Source organism: Camarhynchus parvulus, chromosome 1 (assembly GCF_901933205.1).
Source record: "Camarhynchus parvulus chromosome 1, STF_HiC, whole genome shotgun sequence".
In the NCBI taxonomy this organism is placed as follows: Eukaryota; Metazoa; Chordata; class Aves; order Passeriformes; family Thraupidae; genus Camarhynchus; species Camarhynchus parvulus.
The window spans coordinates 17,137,202-17,153,817 of NC_044571.1; the positions used below are offsets into that span (position 1 = coordinate 17,137,202).

At 39.7% G+C, this 16,616-nt stretch overlaps 1 protein-coding gene across 1 annotated transcript in view; it reads left to right on the plus strand.

Annotated features, from left to right (window-relative positions):
* CTPS2 (CTP synthase 2) overlaps positions 1–12,500 on the plus strand; it is a 59,237-nt gene extending 46,737 nt beyond the window's left edge. The window contains exons 17-19 of the mRNA XM_030953017.1: positions 779–923; positions 9,174–9,284; positions 10,933–12,500. Coding sequence (XP_030808877.1) covers positions 779–923; positions 9,174–9,243 — 215 coding nt within the window. The 3' untranslated portion in view covers positions 9,244–9,284; positions 10,933–12,500. The remainder of the gene's footprint in view (positions 1–778; positions 924–9,173; positions 9,285–10,932) is intronic.
* The last annotated feature ends 4,116 nt before the right edge of the window (positions 12,501–16,616 follow it).

Consider the following 16,616-nt stretch of genomic DNA (forward strand, 5'->3'; position numbering starts at 1 on the left):
GTCTTCCTGACCTTCATGTTCTGATGGTGAGGAATTTTCTGTGGTTCCTTGAATCTTTCTTTTTGTCTTGAAGAAGGGCAGGGTGACTGCCTTTTTCTAGTCATCAGAGACCTCTGGCTTTTTATAGATTTTTTTCTATATGCCAGTTTCACAGTGACATTGCCCTGCTCCCTAATCACCCTCAAATATTCTTGTTCAGGTCCCAATATGTGTTTCATATTTCCCAATTTGTGTTGCATTTATGGAATATGTATACAACCAGTATAGCCAAAGGATATGACATTACTGGAGTGTATTACCTACAGAGTCTGTCAAATTTTCATCCTTGCAGCAGAGACCTTCAAAACTTGACTAGACAAAGCTGTCAGCAACCTGATTTAACTTTGAGTTTGTCCCTGCTTTGAGCATATTGCTCTGAATAGACATGCATAATAGATACTGGAAACCAAAATACCATGAAAATAACATGATAAATGTAAACTTTGTGACTTCTCCAATTGTGCCCCTCTCCCCCCACCCTTACATGTTGGTACAGGTTTATTATTCAGTTTTTATGAATCAGAGGATGATTTTTCTTTGGTTTGCCCTACTAACCTTCTGCCTCTGTTGTCAATTGCTTTTTATGGACAGAAGTTTTCTGCTGCCTCACCCTTAAATTGACATATGCTGCTCTGGCTTCTGGACACTAGTCTGAAATTTTCAATATGGTTTTTTCCTATAAGTTTTTCTACTATCTTCTTCCTACATTGTGTAATTTTCTTTGATGTCTATCTTGCAGATCACCCATATTTTGTGGGAGTTCAGTTCCACCCAGAATTTTCCTCAAGACCTATGAAACCTTCACCTCCATACCTTGGACTGTTGCTGGCAGCAACTGGGACACTGAATGCATACCTGCAGCGTGGATGTAAATTGTCTCCAAGGTAATCTTTATTTGTTGCTTGCCTGCAGTTTGACAGTCACATTTTTGGAGGGACTATCCCATCCTTCATTTCAGAAGCCCAGAAGAGGAAAAGGAGTTCTTCATGTTTTAATTTACTTGTGACTGTGTCCCTGTCATATGCCTGGGTGTAAAATAACCTGTAAGCAGGAAGCACAGTTCCTCACTTCTTCCTTTTCAGAGGCTATTAGGGCTAAAGCCAGAACCCCACATTACAATCAGAAAAAAGTAAAGAAACATTAATGAATTCAAATGAAGATAGCAGCCTCCTGTGTTAACTTCCATTGACAGTAGCTTCATAGGGAAAGAGATTTGCTAGAGGATCAAGCAATGAAGTGAAATTTGTACCTAGTTGTACTTGAATAATGGTAACAACAACAAAGAAAGCACTGATTTTATTTTGCAGTAGCTAAATAATAAATACTATCTTTCAGAGACAGGCCTGAAATAAAACAGTTGGGATACCTTTACACTTAGAGAAGGATTTGGATCTAGGTCAGGATTTGGATCATGGTTCAGCCAAAATTCTGTCCTTGGTCTCTTGGACACAGAGGCTTTTGTTTATTGAATGTACCAATGTTGTTTTAGCCAGGGTTAACTAATTCTTGTTTATTTCAATGATATTAATAACAGTTAAAATTTCATTATAATAGCAATTATAAAGAAATCAGAGCAGAGCCTTGGGCACAGTAACAAAAAAATTTAAAAAATAATCATAAAATGACTGAATAATAACATTGAACAGATCCAACTCTGGCATGTTGGCTTTTCCTCTAAACAAGACACCAAACATTAATTCTGTGCTTTGGACTTTTTTTTTTTGCCCTGAGTCTTGTGTTCTATTAAAATAAGATCTGTTTGTTAAGAGAGAAATTGAAATTTTATTCAAGTTTGAGTAGTAATGGGAAAACAGCTAAGTCAGACTAGACCAATCTGTTTTGGTTCCATATTCCTTTACAGGTATCAGTTTTTATTCACTCTGCCTGGTTGTGCAGTGATGTACATACAAAGAGAATGAATTTCTGATCTACAAACCAGAGCTTGATTGAAACACTCCTGTTACCTTAGCCTGTTATTATTAGAAGCAGCCATAATGTTAGCTACTTTTTAAAAGATGTGCTGGTGAAATACACAGATCAAATTTTTGTGGTGCCTGGCAAGGCAGAGTCTTCCATCACAGTGATCTTCAGCCTTACCCTCTTGGTGGGCACTCTGGCTCACACTTCATGGGTCCCAATATCCTTTCTTACACTGCTTTGTCCCATAAGTAACCCTATTTGTTTCTCTGAGATAAAGAAAAATTACTTTTTTTTAATGAGGGATCCGCATGTGTCCTGCTAATTTACATCCCTTAGTGTTATAACAACTATGCTGTCTAACCCTGACCTAAAGTTTCAGCCATTACTGAATTTGCCCCACTTAGACTTATTTGAATTAATCATTCAAAATGTATACCCAACTCTTTTTCTTCATGTTCATGGAATACCTGAAGAAAAATCTTACCAAATCTTAAACATTTAGCAAAGACAAAAATCCACACTCCAAAACTTAGTCTATAAAATTGCAGATTTTGCTATTTACCTAGTTACGCAGCAATCAAACAATACCCCTATGTCTTGAGAAAGATCACTGGAGTAGGATGGCATTTCGAGGCTAAAAGAGGAAGATTTTGTATTGAAGAATGTTCAGGAGGGAATTGCAGTGTTAGTTATAGCACACACACTCATATTAACATACCCAGCTGCTGGGTGGAAAGATTTCCAATGTAAACCTTTAAACCCCAGAATGCTGGTGATGTCATTGAGCTGTAAAGCTAAGGCATGTTCTAGCAAGGCCGAAGGAAATCTGAGGAGAGGATTTTCTGCACACCTCATCCAGCACCACCCACCTGAGTTTTAGCTGGGCTGTGGACTAGAGCAAAGTAAGCTGGCAGAGAATTTGTGGAGACCAGCAAGCTGAGCAGATTACCAAAGCAAGGCTACTGTAAACACTGTAGAGAGAGTGAATGATGAAGTCCTGAGACAAAAGGAAATGGGTATTTCAGCATGAGAGTCTTAACAGGAAACTATTACTCCAGAACATTTAATAGCCCCATAATTAGGGTGTGATTTTAGAATATTTGACACCTGGACAGAAGCCCTAGCTTGTAAGCAAAGCTAATAATAAGTTCAAGGATGCATTACAACTTCTGGGAGAGTGCCCTAAATAAATGAAAGTGAATAAACTCTCTCTTAAATTTTTTTAAGGCCTAGTCTGGTACAGACATAGGCCCACATAGGATGAGCATACCTAGTTTGAGACTGGAATGCATCCTCTGGGGAAAATTTAGTTTGTAGAAATATCAGTGTATACCAAGAGACAGTCAAGAACTGCCCAAAGGATCAGGGTAGCTCAGTGATTAATTGTTACTTATTTACCTGAAGTACTAGTTGGGCTCCAAAGTTGCCTTTGTGGTTTCAGCCTCTTGTGCTTTATGGCATGAGGGCCCAACCATCAAAGCCCTGCACTTCATTTCCTTGTGAATGGCTTTAGATCATGACCTTTTCCAAACCTTTCCATGGAAATACTGAAGTCAACATTTCATGTAGAAGTGAGGAATGTGGTGGGAGACTGTCAGTTTATATTTTCATTTTCAAGGACAGAGAAAACCAGAACTACACAAGACTCAAAAGTGTACAATACCTACAAATATGCTGCTTTAAAAGAGAAAACAAAGGGTTTTAATATGAAACTAGTGGATGAAGAGGGGAACTTCACATGTAATGTTGTTGGCTTTTACTGAGACTTAGGTAGTTTCATTTGAAAAAATTAATAAAAACTGACTTGTCTTTGGAAACAGTATAATATGGATTGCAAAATCACTAGTGTACAATAAAGCCATGTTTCTTGTTTTGTTTTGGTTTGGTTTTTTCCCTTTATCCAGTTTAGCATCAGCAGGCTTTATTTCTTCTTTGTCTGCAACCAGCACCTTTATTAATGGCCTGCAAGAGTTAGCCCGAGTGCATTAATTATATTTGCAAATAATGTCATTTGAATAAGAGCTGAAAGCACTATTCAGAACAAAGAAGTAACAAAAAAATATGTAGGGAATTTAGTAATCTCTGCTGAATATAATGACATCTTTGGAGGAAGAAGATAAGAAGCTAAAGGTAAATAATTTACACACAAATATCCAGTACAAGGGAGGAAATGTAGGAAATGAGAGGTGTTCCTAGGTGAGTAAGTGTAGGCAGCACTGACTACTGCCAAAACAAAGCTTTCCAAAGCATTAGTGAATATGCTAATGTGAAGTACCAATCCAATGCCATCTAGTCACAGAGTACTCTTGAGTTCTTGGAAAAAATATTAATGAAAGATGACCTATGAGCTGTGTTCAGAGACAAAGAACAAAAGTGGCCAGAGAACAGAAGGAATGGTGCATTAAATGAAACACCAAAAACCTCAGAAAATTTGCCCATATGGTGCTTACTGCATTAGCATGGTCCAGCTCTCTCTCAGACCAGCTGTGGAGGAAAGCACCTATGAACAGGACAGAAACCAGCCTGTGTGAGCTGTTCTGGTGCCTGATGTCCCCTGTACGTTGTCCCCAGTCGAGAACACATTTGGCACAGCGTCCTGCTTCTGCTATTGGCTGGATCCAGACATGTGATTTGATGGAAATGGGATTTGAATATTGTCAGGAGAGCAGCAGAGAGGGGCTGCTCCACAAAAGATGAGACTCCAGGAGCCAGGGGTGGGAGCTGTCCTGGTGGGGATGGTGTCCTCAGTCAGTACCACACTTGCCACAGAAGGCAAGTGCTCTGGCTCCAGTGACCTTCCAGGGATGCAGGTCCCAGGTGGGGATGGTTGGGACAGCAAAGAACCTGCTACCCTCAGAGTTCTTACAGAAAACTACAGAAAAGTTTTAAAGAAAATCCTTTCTTAACTATACTGGCACTTAATAATAGCTAGTTATGTCAGTTAACTTTGTCATTTAAATGTTAGATGTTTAGGGTTAAAACCCTTCTGAGCTAGTGATCTCAAGTCTTTGTCTGTAGTTGTTAAGTGAAAATGCACTTTAAGGAACCAAATAGCTCATTATAACTGTTCTGTGGGTCAGTTATGCATTACACACTGCCAGAGCCTATTTCTCTCCAGTGATTGTAGGGAGCTGCTGGTGCCTGTCCCAGATGAAGATTTTATTCTAGGCTCAGTTGTGTGAGGGCAGGGGGCTCACAGGTCAGAACTGGGGAGTTTTGGGTTTGTGCTGAGGGATTCCCAAATGAAATGGTGTTTTATGGAGGCATAGGGTTGTATCATGATGACCATCATTTTAAATGATCATGACTTTAAAAGATAGATAAAATTTTTATGACTGTAAATTATATCTGTGATTTTTATGACCATATAATAATCATAAAAACATGTACCAAGAATATGGGTGACTGCAATTATAACCATTTCACAATCAAATATTCATTTATTCAAAATAATGTTTTAATGACACAATAATTTTAATAATTCAGCTTTTTTTGTGGGGAAATAAATTATAATAATTTGCAGATTTTGTTTTGCTGAGTCCTCAAAAGCTAAACAACTTAAACAATTGCAGCCTGTACTAAATTTATCTATACTTCATGTATCTTTAATTTGCACTGAGGAAGAAATGCACTTAGCTTGGCACCTTGCAGGGTATAGCATTACTGTAGTAATTATTTTAATTCCTTATGTTTCTGGAAAAGGAGTTTTTTGTCAATTGTACATTAAAAATGAATGCAAGAAAAGCTTCCCTGAAACTGCTGCTTTGTTTCTAAAGAATGTTGATCTGGATTTTCCAAGTGAAAACCAAAAAATTCACAGAGTACCCATTTTACTAGAGTGAAGTGACCAAAATTCTTCATCTGAAGTGACTGACTATATCCAGTGACACTGCATTGAGTTTTGTTATGGTTTTTTTCCTTGGCCACCACTTTATACTTGAGATTTCACAAAAACAAATAAACAAACACAAATAAACAAACCAACAAAACCTGCTGGGGTTAAGTCTTAGATCTGGTGGCCTCAGATCTACTCAGTAGCTCTTTGTTGGAGTCTGCTGTTGTAAGAATTGTTACAAATAAGATGAAGTGGGTGTCGGGCTCCTGCACAAGATAATTACTGATTATAATTACTGATTAATTTGAACACAGACTGAGAGAAAACTTGCTGAAGCAAATGTAAGCATATTTTTTCAGTGATTGGCTCAGTGTGAAAAAGAATTTAATTAAAGAAAGCTGGGCTTATTTGATTTCTCACCACTACCATTTTCACAGCCAGCAGATTTAAGTAAGGTTACTGAATATTACCAACTGTGAGCACAAAGCATCCATTTGGGTTTTGTGTTTAATATCTGTGTACAGCTCATTGTAATTTGGAACAAAGTACTCATTTATTCCAAAGAGAAAAGATGCCTTGCTTCTGGTTAACGCCACCTACAGTTTTCCTTCAGATTACATGTTACTATGTTTGACATCAGAGTAAATCTCAGAAACCTGACGCCAGTGCTGGTCTGAAGCTGTAACACTAATGTGTAGATATGCCAAGTTTCATGAGTCCCTGTTTGCTTTCAAGTCCACTGGCAGCCTAACTCTTGAAGTTCAAGCTTCCTTGAGGCCCAAGTTGTTACTTTTAAAATGATGCCACAGGTTCTGGGGATGCTTAGACAAATCATTCAAGCAGCTGAAACTGAGAGGCTGACAGCTACCTGAGTCTGAAGCCTAAGGGCTGATCCTTACCTGGGTATTTCTCCTGCCTTTCTTGCCCTGTGACCTGCTTGTGAGACATCAAACTGACTTTCACCCCGTAGAGCAGTCCTAAAGTAGGGGAGACTTTGAGGTGCTACTGCAGAAGTCAAGAATTTGATGATGTCAGCCCTTCTCTGGGCTTTGGTGTCAAATCTTGTACTGAAATTGGGCAGTGTGGGAATAGGAACAAAATTGTCATCAGCTGAGTTGTTTTAGCCTCTGCAGTAGTGGCCAGGTGAGCCTCAGCTTTGGCAAACAGAAAACAGGCTCAAGAAGTTTGGGTGGTAAGTCAGTGAAATCACAGAAGCATCCACTTCTGTGGGTAAATCCCTCTAAAAGAGATTTGTCACAGAGTGGGGGAGGACCTGTGAGGAGAGTGCTGGGTGGGGATCAGCACCTGACTGCCTCTAGGAGATGAAGCTGGGCAGTTGTCCACTCACCCCATTGGTTGGTCAGCACTTCTACTTAAGCATCTGACTCCCATACTGTGTTGTTTACAGAGCTCTGGCATGGTTTTGGGCTGGGATTGCCACTGGGCAGCAGAGCTAATTAAAAAAAATGAAGTTCTCTGAAGACTTGGGACTTAAATCATGGCTGTCATAAGACTGTGCGGTTCTCTCCAATCAGTTTTACTCTCTGTTCTGTGGACAGTATTTGCTATTTTACTGTGATGTGAAAATGCAAAACTGTTTTAATAATACTGAATTTTTGTTCCATGTTTCCATGGGTACTCTCAGAAAAAAGTAAGTACAACGTTGGTGATGTTGTGTTTGTCTGTGTGCATCTGGCATGCTTGATCATACTGTTAACAACACTTTCCTCACTTGAGCTGTGTAATTGATCACCAGCTGATGAAATGATCCAACTGAGCATTTCACACTAGCCTGATGTGGCACACCATTTATAAGAGCCACATCAGTAGTGTGTGTGTCACACAGACAAGGGCAGAATGCTGTAGACAAAGTCTTAATGTTAGGACAGCCAGAATATCTATGCTGTTTTACACAAATTTGGTACAGTGACTTGCTGTAACTGTAGGAAACTTTCCTAACAGAGGTAGAAATTGAATGAGGTGACTGTTGGTGCCATTCCTCCTGTCCCACTCTGTTTGTCTGGTTTTTTACCTATTCTTTCTGTAGTTTTCTTTTTCTCTCAAAGAAGAGAGGGTGAAATTCAGGCTACAAAGCAGTGCTCAGTAGCAAGCAGCAGAGTAGCTGAGTGCAGTTTGTTCACTGCTCCACAGTGCAGTCTCATTAGAGACTGTGGGGCTGCATGGCTCCCTTGAAGCAGTGCCCCGTAGGCAGTCGCTGATAAGGCTCTGGCACTGATAAGGCAGTCATTGATAAGGCTCTGTCTGGGTGGGCCATGTGCTCCATGTCTCAGTAGGAGATCATGCCCAGAGATGGGGAGCGCGACAGGAGTGGGGTCCTGTTGTCTGGAGGATGGAGGGATGTGGTAAAGGGGAGGTGTCACAGGACAGCTGTGCAGTCAGTGCCTGGCATGGAGTTGGCACCCAAGGCTGTCATGATCCCACACAAATGGGGTCTGAGATCCCCACTGTGCTGTGCTAACCATGGCCTGGGCTCTGGAGGGTCACAGGACTGACCACAATTATTGCTGCTCAAATGTGCTTATCTGTTCCCTGGGCTGCCTTTGCTGGCTTCTCATCTGGGGAAATCAAAATATCTGGAAAACAGACTGTAGAATGAAGTATAGTAGGGAGGGCTTGAGGCTGGAGGCACTTCTGAAGTGCACTTAAATTTAAGATAAACTTGGAGACCCAATAGACACTAACTGAAAATGTGGGTTTGGGGTACTTCTTTCTCTCAGTCACTATGGTGATTCCTGTTCTTCACTGTTTCCTTGTTCTTACCACTTAAAAAACAATCACTTGCATGGCAATATGGTCTCTGAAAACCAGTCTGCTTCTCTCAGGATACAACAAAAGGGGATAAAACCTCTAGAAAAACTGTCAGGATATTGCTTGGTGCAATGAAAATTATTTGTGTTCTTACTAAAAGAGCAAGAACTGTAATTTAAGTGTAGAATTGTGAGCTAATAAAGGTGTCTTAACTTTTTTTCTGTTAAAACAGTGATTTTCTTTACCATAAGGGAGAAATTCCTTTTATTTTAGCTCTGAATACTTGTTATTATCTATCTTATTATCCATGATCTTAGACAAACAGCACCAGCAAAATGCAGAATGAATGTACAGGAGTCAAGCAAAAAGAAATTGAATGTACTGTTTATCAGGTAGAGCATTATTTTGCATCAGGTCTTAAACTCCAGACTTCAGCCCATTTCTTTAGAGGAAGGTGTTCTAAAATACCATGTTTTTAGCATGAGCCTAAAGAAGTTTTCTGGAAATGGGTTGCATTTGAGGAAAGTGTTGATCATATGCATCATGGGTTGGAGGGGTTGAAATGAAATATTTGGTTTAGATCTTTCTGAATTCTTATTGGTTCCAACAGTGACAGCTACAGTGACCTAAGTGATGACAGCTCTCCAGAAAAAGAGTTTCCTTATTCTGACACAAGCTGAAATGATTGTATGTGAGCACAGAAATGGATGATGCTATTGAGGTAAACTGAAATGTTTTGATACTGCTTTATGACACTGATTTATTTTAGACTTAAAACAGGAAATAAAGTTAACCTAATTCTCCCATTTGTGTCAAGTCCCATCTGAGAGCTTATGTCTTCTTTCTTGTCTGTAGCATTTAATTGTTTTCCTCTTCTGCTGCTTAACTCTGAAATTGAGATGTTAAAGTCTGCTAGGTATTTTGGGTACATCTTTTATGTAGGATGCTGTACAAAACCAAGTTGTGTGTTTGAAGATATATTAAAAATGCATTTTTAAATTATATTTGATTTTTTGTTTCTTCAGTTTACAATTTAGAATCACTTCAATTATGTTGTGTAGACATTATTTTTTATTTTGCCTTAATATTCACCTGTAATATCATCTGATGCATTGATTCCACAAAGACATCCCAGCATAAATACTTGTATTTAATCTGCAGAGTGATAGAGATACAAACAGGCTTTATCAAATTGTAGCTTTGTTTGCCATAGTTTTGCCAGAGTGATGTTGGATTTGTTGTTTATTCACATGTAAACATGGTAGTCATAGATTTCCTTTTAGTTTGGAGGTTGTATTTCCTGTGAGACACCTGATCTCTGGGCTTGAAACTTGGTCTTACTTTATTTTTCCTGTGCAGATTCATCAGAGCTGGGGCTGGTATGAGTGTCTCATTCAGCTTCTCAGTATTTCTGAGCACTTCTGTGAGGAGGGCACAACTTTCCCCTCTGATTATGTCTCTCACATGGTGTTGACACTGAGCAGCTCTGCTGAGCAGACAATTAAGGCTACTTATGAGCAGCATTTCTGCCTGATGGTTCCTGATACAAGTAGTGGCATGAGATACTAGAAATTGGAGTTCAGTCCTTAGATGCATGGGTTTCTTCTGTGATTTTCAATTGAATTCTTTTTTGCTCTCCTGTACTACATGTTAAAGATAATGATCCCTTCCCAAATCATGGGAGCAAAGAACAGAATGTTAAGAGATTTAATGACCTGGTACATGTGCATACAGTACTGATGCCTGTCCTAAAATAGCCAAAAAATAAGTAGACAAGATGTTACTTTTCACTCTTGCCTGGATCCTTCCCATCTCCAAACATCACAATGGTTCTGTTTCTTGAGACCAACGCAAGGAACAGGACAGTCTCTCTGGAAAAGCCCTTGCTTTCCTCAATGGAATTTATGGATGGTAGTTCTCTGTTTACTGTTGCAGGTGACTTGTTCAGTGCTTGGATGAATGCACTTTTGTGATGTTTTTAAGTGGTTATCAATAGCCAAGCTGATTTTGTTTGAACGTGTCACTAGTGGATAACAATTTTTATTCAACAGGATTACTCTAGAAAAGATTAAATAACTAAATCCAGATATCAAAAAATAAGAAAAGCATTGGCTTTTTTTTTAATCTCATGGTTAATTCTACCCATTAATCAGAGCTGGATACACATGTAGATTATATTCAACTTTGTGGTTTCACTTTAGATAAAATGCATCTACTCATAGAATTTACATAGGACTACTTCGAAATGAGTCAACACATTTGAGTGAAAATTACATAAGCATGAAATAAACTGAGTTAAAGATGAATTTAAAAAAAAATTGATATTTTAAAATTTATTCTTCCTTCCTCTCCTTCTTTTTATGTTACAGAAAACTTGGGAACAGGACAATATTGAATAGAAGAAAGTAGAAGAGTAAGCTGCTTGCAGTTCTCATACTGTTTCTTCCTCTGCTATGTTCAATAATTCTCATTACAGATGACAGCTTTACTGTTCTGTAGCAAAAACTCCTCTGTGTAAATGCTGCTTCAAAAGTTACCGAACGATTGTGCACCTTAGCTGTTAATCATTATTATCTTGTCCTATATTTCAGAGTGATCTCAGGTGAATATGTATCAATTCACTAGTTCACAGCTTTCTTGATTTGAAGAAAGATTTGACTGGTTTCAGTTTGCCTTGGAACAGGAAGAATAAATGCATTAGCTCTTGGGAATGAGGCAGGGAATGTACTAAAGCATTTAAGAGAAAATTGTCTTTCTCTTGAGCAATAGAAAACCATTTCAGGTTTTTTTCCTATTAAGTTTGTATATATATTTTTATTACTTTTTTTGCTGTTCAATATGTACAAATGAAAAATGGTTGCTGTATCTCAGCTCTATGTGATTATAGTAATTAATGTTGGATGCAAGTTTTTTCACTTTGCTTTTATAAGCAATTTGATTTCACATAAATTCATTTGCTCTATTTCTCCTGGAAGTCTGATAATGCTGAACATAATTCTGACCTACAAAATTACAGAAGTGATATTAGAAGGTGGTTTCATATTTGTATTTTGTAAGAGAGAAAGTAAATACATTCATACATTAAACTCCAATTTTAACACTTTTGTGAAAGTTGTAGAAAACCCGGTCATAAACCTGGGGTGTTATCTGGGCTCCAGCTGTGCCACACTCAGTTAGTTGCAGTAAATAAGTGTGAAGCAAATTAAGTAAAGTTCACCTTTGTTTTCCTGTATCCTGTGACCACTCCATCATCGTAGCACTTACTCCCAAATAGAATGGAATGATGTGTTTTAATTTAGAAATCACAAGTTATTTCACTGCATCACAGCTCAGGCAGCCCTGCAAAGCCAGGGCTGGAGCCTGAACCACTGGGACAGAAGAGGAAGGTGAGAGGTGCTGCTCTGGGTGTAAGGCAGCATTAAGGTGTAAGGGGTGTAAGGATCCCAGTAGCACTGGGGCATCATCAATGATGGTTGTTTATTCACCTGTCACAGAGGGTGAATCTGAGCTATGTAACTGATGGGCTCCAGATTCTTGGGGCACGCTATCCTATAAAGAAAAATTCTGAATTTTGAGAACTGGGTTTCATTTTGGTTTTGGGTAAAGTGTCTTCTTTAATTCATCAAAAGTCAATATCTACACAAAAATAAGAAGCACCATGTTCCTTATTACAGCTTTGTAATACAGCAAGTTTGAGGGCTGTGCATTGCTCTAGAAAATCTCAGGTTACACATCAAATTTGTCTTTTCACTAAAAGAAGCTTTAATGGTAATGAAACATAAAATGTATTTTTATGGCTGCACCTTTCCTAAAGTAGTTTGTGAATATGTGCCTTAGAAATGCTGACAGCAGAATTGGTGTCACTGTGTGTGTTCCCCAATGAGAGCCACTGGCCACTGCTTTGTGAAAAGTGAAGAATTTCCTAAGATTGTCTGTAATGTGCAAATGTATTTTCAAAACATTTTCAATAAATTGTGTTATTTGGAAGTGTTTGGGTACCTGCTAAAGAATCACAGTGCCAATTGTGAACTGTGGTGTTAAAGAAAGAATTTATCATTTAATCATGAAGCTGTGCTTGCTTGTAAAGAAGGGGAGCAGCATCCAAGTTTGGATGGGACTGCAGGGTAGGTATTGCACTTCACTGATTCTGTGGACAGAGATGGATCTTACTGAGTGTCTGCAGTCCAGTGTTGCATCTCAGCAGTGTGGGTTCCTGTTTTACTGTCAGCTTTACAGGTGAGCTCCTTTAGCACCTGCCTAATATATTTAATGCGTACTACCCCAAAGCTGAGATTGCTTCCCCTTATTTAACTGATTGGAGACATAACCTGCATGTGCTAGTGGGTAATGCCTGCAGAGGTTGGGTCTAGTGAGGAGGATTTGCTTGACCAAAGAGACTGTTCATTATCAGGGAGTTCTTGTGGGAGGGTGGACCAGATGCTACATTAGTTTGCTGTTTTTCTGAAGCCATAATAATATCAGACAGAGTGTGATTCTTGATTCAGAGTAGTACCAAAAAAAGCTTACTTGAACTGAGATTCATGGGACTGGCATACTACTTCTGAAATCCTCTAGAGGCATCTAAGCCCTGGCTTTCCTGGAAGTTTTGAGCAGTATCTTAAAAGTAGAGGTTGAGTTTTCTGCAAGAACCTGTGTAAGCAGGAGTTGCAGCCTAAAGCTGAAGGAAGTTTTCAGGAGAGAAAAGGCAGATTGTCAACAATCATAAGGGCAGGGTCTTGCTGCGCAAAATGATGTGGAGGATGTTAAGGGAGAGTCAAGTGTAACAGCAACAAATGACTTACCAAACTGAGCTAACCTCCTCAGGACAGCTGTTACAGCTGCCATGGCAATGCAAATGAAAGTTCCTCCCCAAACTCTGTGTGTATCAATGACAGAAAGGAGTGTGATTACAGCCTAGAGGACTTCTGAGCTGGCAGCAAAGCTGGATCAGCACAAGGGAACAGGGGCTGTGGAAACCTATGCGGGACTGGCTGAAGCTCATTTCCCACAACTTTGCTGTCTGCATACATGAGGTGAGCAAAATCTGCTGGAAAAGGGAGTGAGGTGGAGCAGGGGCAATCAGAATAACATTGCCCTTGGGAGAACTTGTGGCCTCTTCCAACATGCTGCAGAAGCTCACTCACTCAGCTTGACAGAGAAGTAGACAAATGATACAGTTCTTTCTGTACCTAGGACCGAATAACACCTCATCCTTGCACACAAGTAGAAGGAGGCTTCTTCCCTGGGACATCTGCATGGGAGCTGTGGTGTATTTCTGTGCCTCAGCATTTTATCCCATACAGTGCTCAGTTTTTCCCTGCTTGCAAAGTGAATTGGTAGCTGTTAGCTCTGTGTTAACTTCCAGACAAACTCTTTCTCTTATCACTTCACCCTGTCCTCACTGTTGACATGGTTGGTACTTTGTTCAGGAATTTCTCACGTTTTCTCAGGTAGCAGCCTTTGTATTTTTGATGACAATGAACTTAGTATCTCAGGTATTTCTCCCTTTATTGGGTACTGCCTAGATTTTTCAGGTATTCAGTTGTGTCTGAATTGGTAACTAGCATGATCTAACAAGGTGAAATGAATTGAGAGCTCACCTACTATAATTGCATTTAAAAAGTCTGCATATGTTCTACTATGCAGCAGGCTCATATTTGTATAGATGTCCTAAAATGGCTCAGAATATTTACATCAGTGTCTATTACATGGCCAAAGAAAATATCTATGTTGTCTCACTTGAAAATTCCCTCTGAATAGCAATTCCAGAAGTGCTGAGTTTCCAGTCTCTGGTTGATTGTTTTGATTTTATCTGTAAACATTTTTTAAACTTTTTTTTTAATGTGAATCAACTTTTCATGGAACACAGAAGTGGACCAGTTCTATTGTTCTTTATTCATATAAAAGTAAGTAACTCATCTTGAGTACTGTCTGGTTTCTTGCTCTCTAAAATACCTCAGGGATTGCAGGATTTAACATCCTGTTGTGACCTAGCTGACCTACTGCTGGAATAAACTCTATTAAAATGTCTTTCATCTTGTAAAAATTGTGTACTTTAATCTTTAGACTTTGATGATTTGTTTGTATATGGAATATTTTCCCTGCTTGTAGCATTCTAATTAATTTGAAGAAATTGGTTGCCTTATTGGACTTCTGGTAACCTGCTCTCACAAATTTGGATCAGAGCCTAGAAAACCAGTTTTTCCTGAAGTGTGGACAACATTCTGTATTTCAGGAATGCTCCTGGAAAGGTAAGGCTATTTTCTCCACTTCTGTGGACTCTCAGTTAATAATTTAAGAAAAGTTGGGAGATCCTAGTGAAGTTCACAGTAGCATCCTTTGGATAGCCTAAGGACCAACCCAAATCTTGGATTAAAGCATAATCCAAGACTCTGCATATTTAAAGGAGCAGTTAGGATAGTCTGCTGGGAGTTTATGCATAACATATCCTCATCCAGTAGCAGCTTCAATAATCCCTGATTTCACAGAGTCAATCTGAGCAATAAAAATATGACCTCAAGTGTCTTTTCATTTGAATATCGTTTGTGCTACCTTTGGAACATGGTCCTCATTGCCTAAATACAGATTTGCAATTTGGAGAAATAGTGCAGTTTTGGAGCAAACCTTCTCACTACACGTGATTGAATTCCCACAGCAGCTGTTGTGCATCAGACCTCAGATCCTGTTCAGGAAATAAAATTCAAAGATTCATTCCAAAACCTGGTGTAATTCAGTTCTGGACCCACCCAGGGAAGAACACTGCCACAGAATGCCTCTCTATGGGTGTTGTATTCACCTTCCTATCAGCCTCATGGTTGTTGTGGTTTTGTTGTTGGTGGTGGTGGTTTTTGTTTGGTTTTTGTTTGTTTGTTTGTATTTTTTATTGTTGAAAGCTTCCTCAAGGCTCCACACAGGCACCATGCTCTGAGTTGCTGGGGATATGTTCTCACAGAAACCAGGCAGCACAGTACTGGATTCACCTGACTTGGTCCTCTTTGAGCTTGGTAAGTGTCCTACTTGAGTGATGGGGCACTGCAAAATACAGCATCACAGGCAGTCCTTTGGGCCTTGTGGGCCATGCTTGTATCAGCACCTGCACTGCTAAATATTGATGCCTATGTGTGAGCTACTCACCACAGGCTCCTTTTGTCCTCAGTAGACAAACCAGGAACTTTTCAGTCAGCCTTAGCAGATCAGATGAATTACCTGTGGGTATTGTTTCCTTCTTGGCATGAACCTTAAAAAAGAGTCTGACCCAAATGGCTAAGATACATAGATTTGGTCAGATGATTCTATTCCTGATAGGTGTAGGCACTGAACTGGGAATCAGTTACTACTTGTTGTCATCATATTGCAAACATTCCATACCTTCTCAGTGATTTCTCATGTGCAGCTCCTCACAAAGCAACCAGACCCCACCTCTCTCCTCAGCCAGCTAACCCACGCTTTTGTAGCACTTGTCTTCTTATTGGACACAGCTGTGGCCTATTAAGGGCAGGCCTGTTCCTAATCTTTGGTGATTAGTACAGCTGCAACTCCTCAGGTGTGCGATTACCTTCTGCACTATTTTCTTACATTCGATCCCTCCACAACTACCATCTACTCCTAGTTACTAATCAGCTAGATACATCTAGCTGATTAGTAACAATGGTTTTTGGGGGCTCAGTTGAGCAGTCTCACCCCCAGGCAGGCTGAACTTCCCCAGAATACAAAATTAATTCTTCTCTTGGGCCTCAAACCCATTTTTGTGTTAGTCAAACCCTTGAACGTAGCAACCCTTCCTTGTTGAAGCCCAGCCAGGGGCCTGTCCCCGTGTGTCCCCAGTGTGGGTGCTTGGGTAAACATTCTGTCTCCCTTGCTGGAACAAGCTCCACACAAGGCACAGCAGCAGCAGAATCTGTCATCATGAGCTATCATGTAGTGCCTCCCTCCCTGGAAAAATAACAATCCCTTTCCCAGGGCACTCCCCCAGCACGCAGGAGACATGACCAGTTTCCTCCTGAGTTTCAGAAGCAGCCAGGCCCCCTCTCCTCTGGGGGCTGCCCACTCCTTC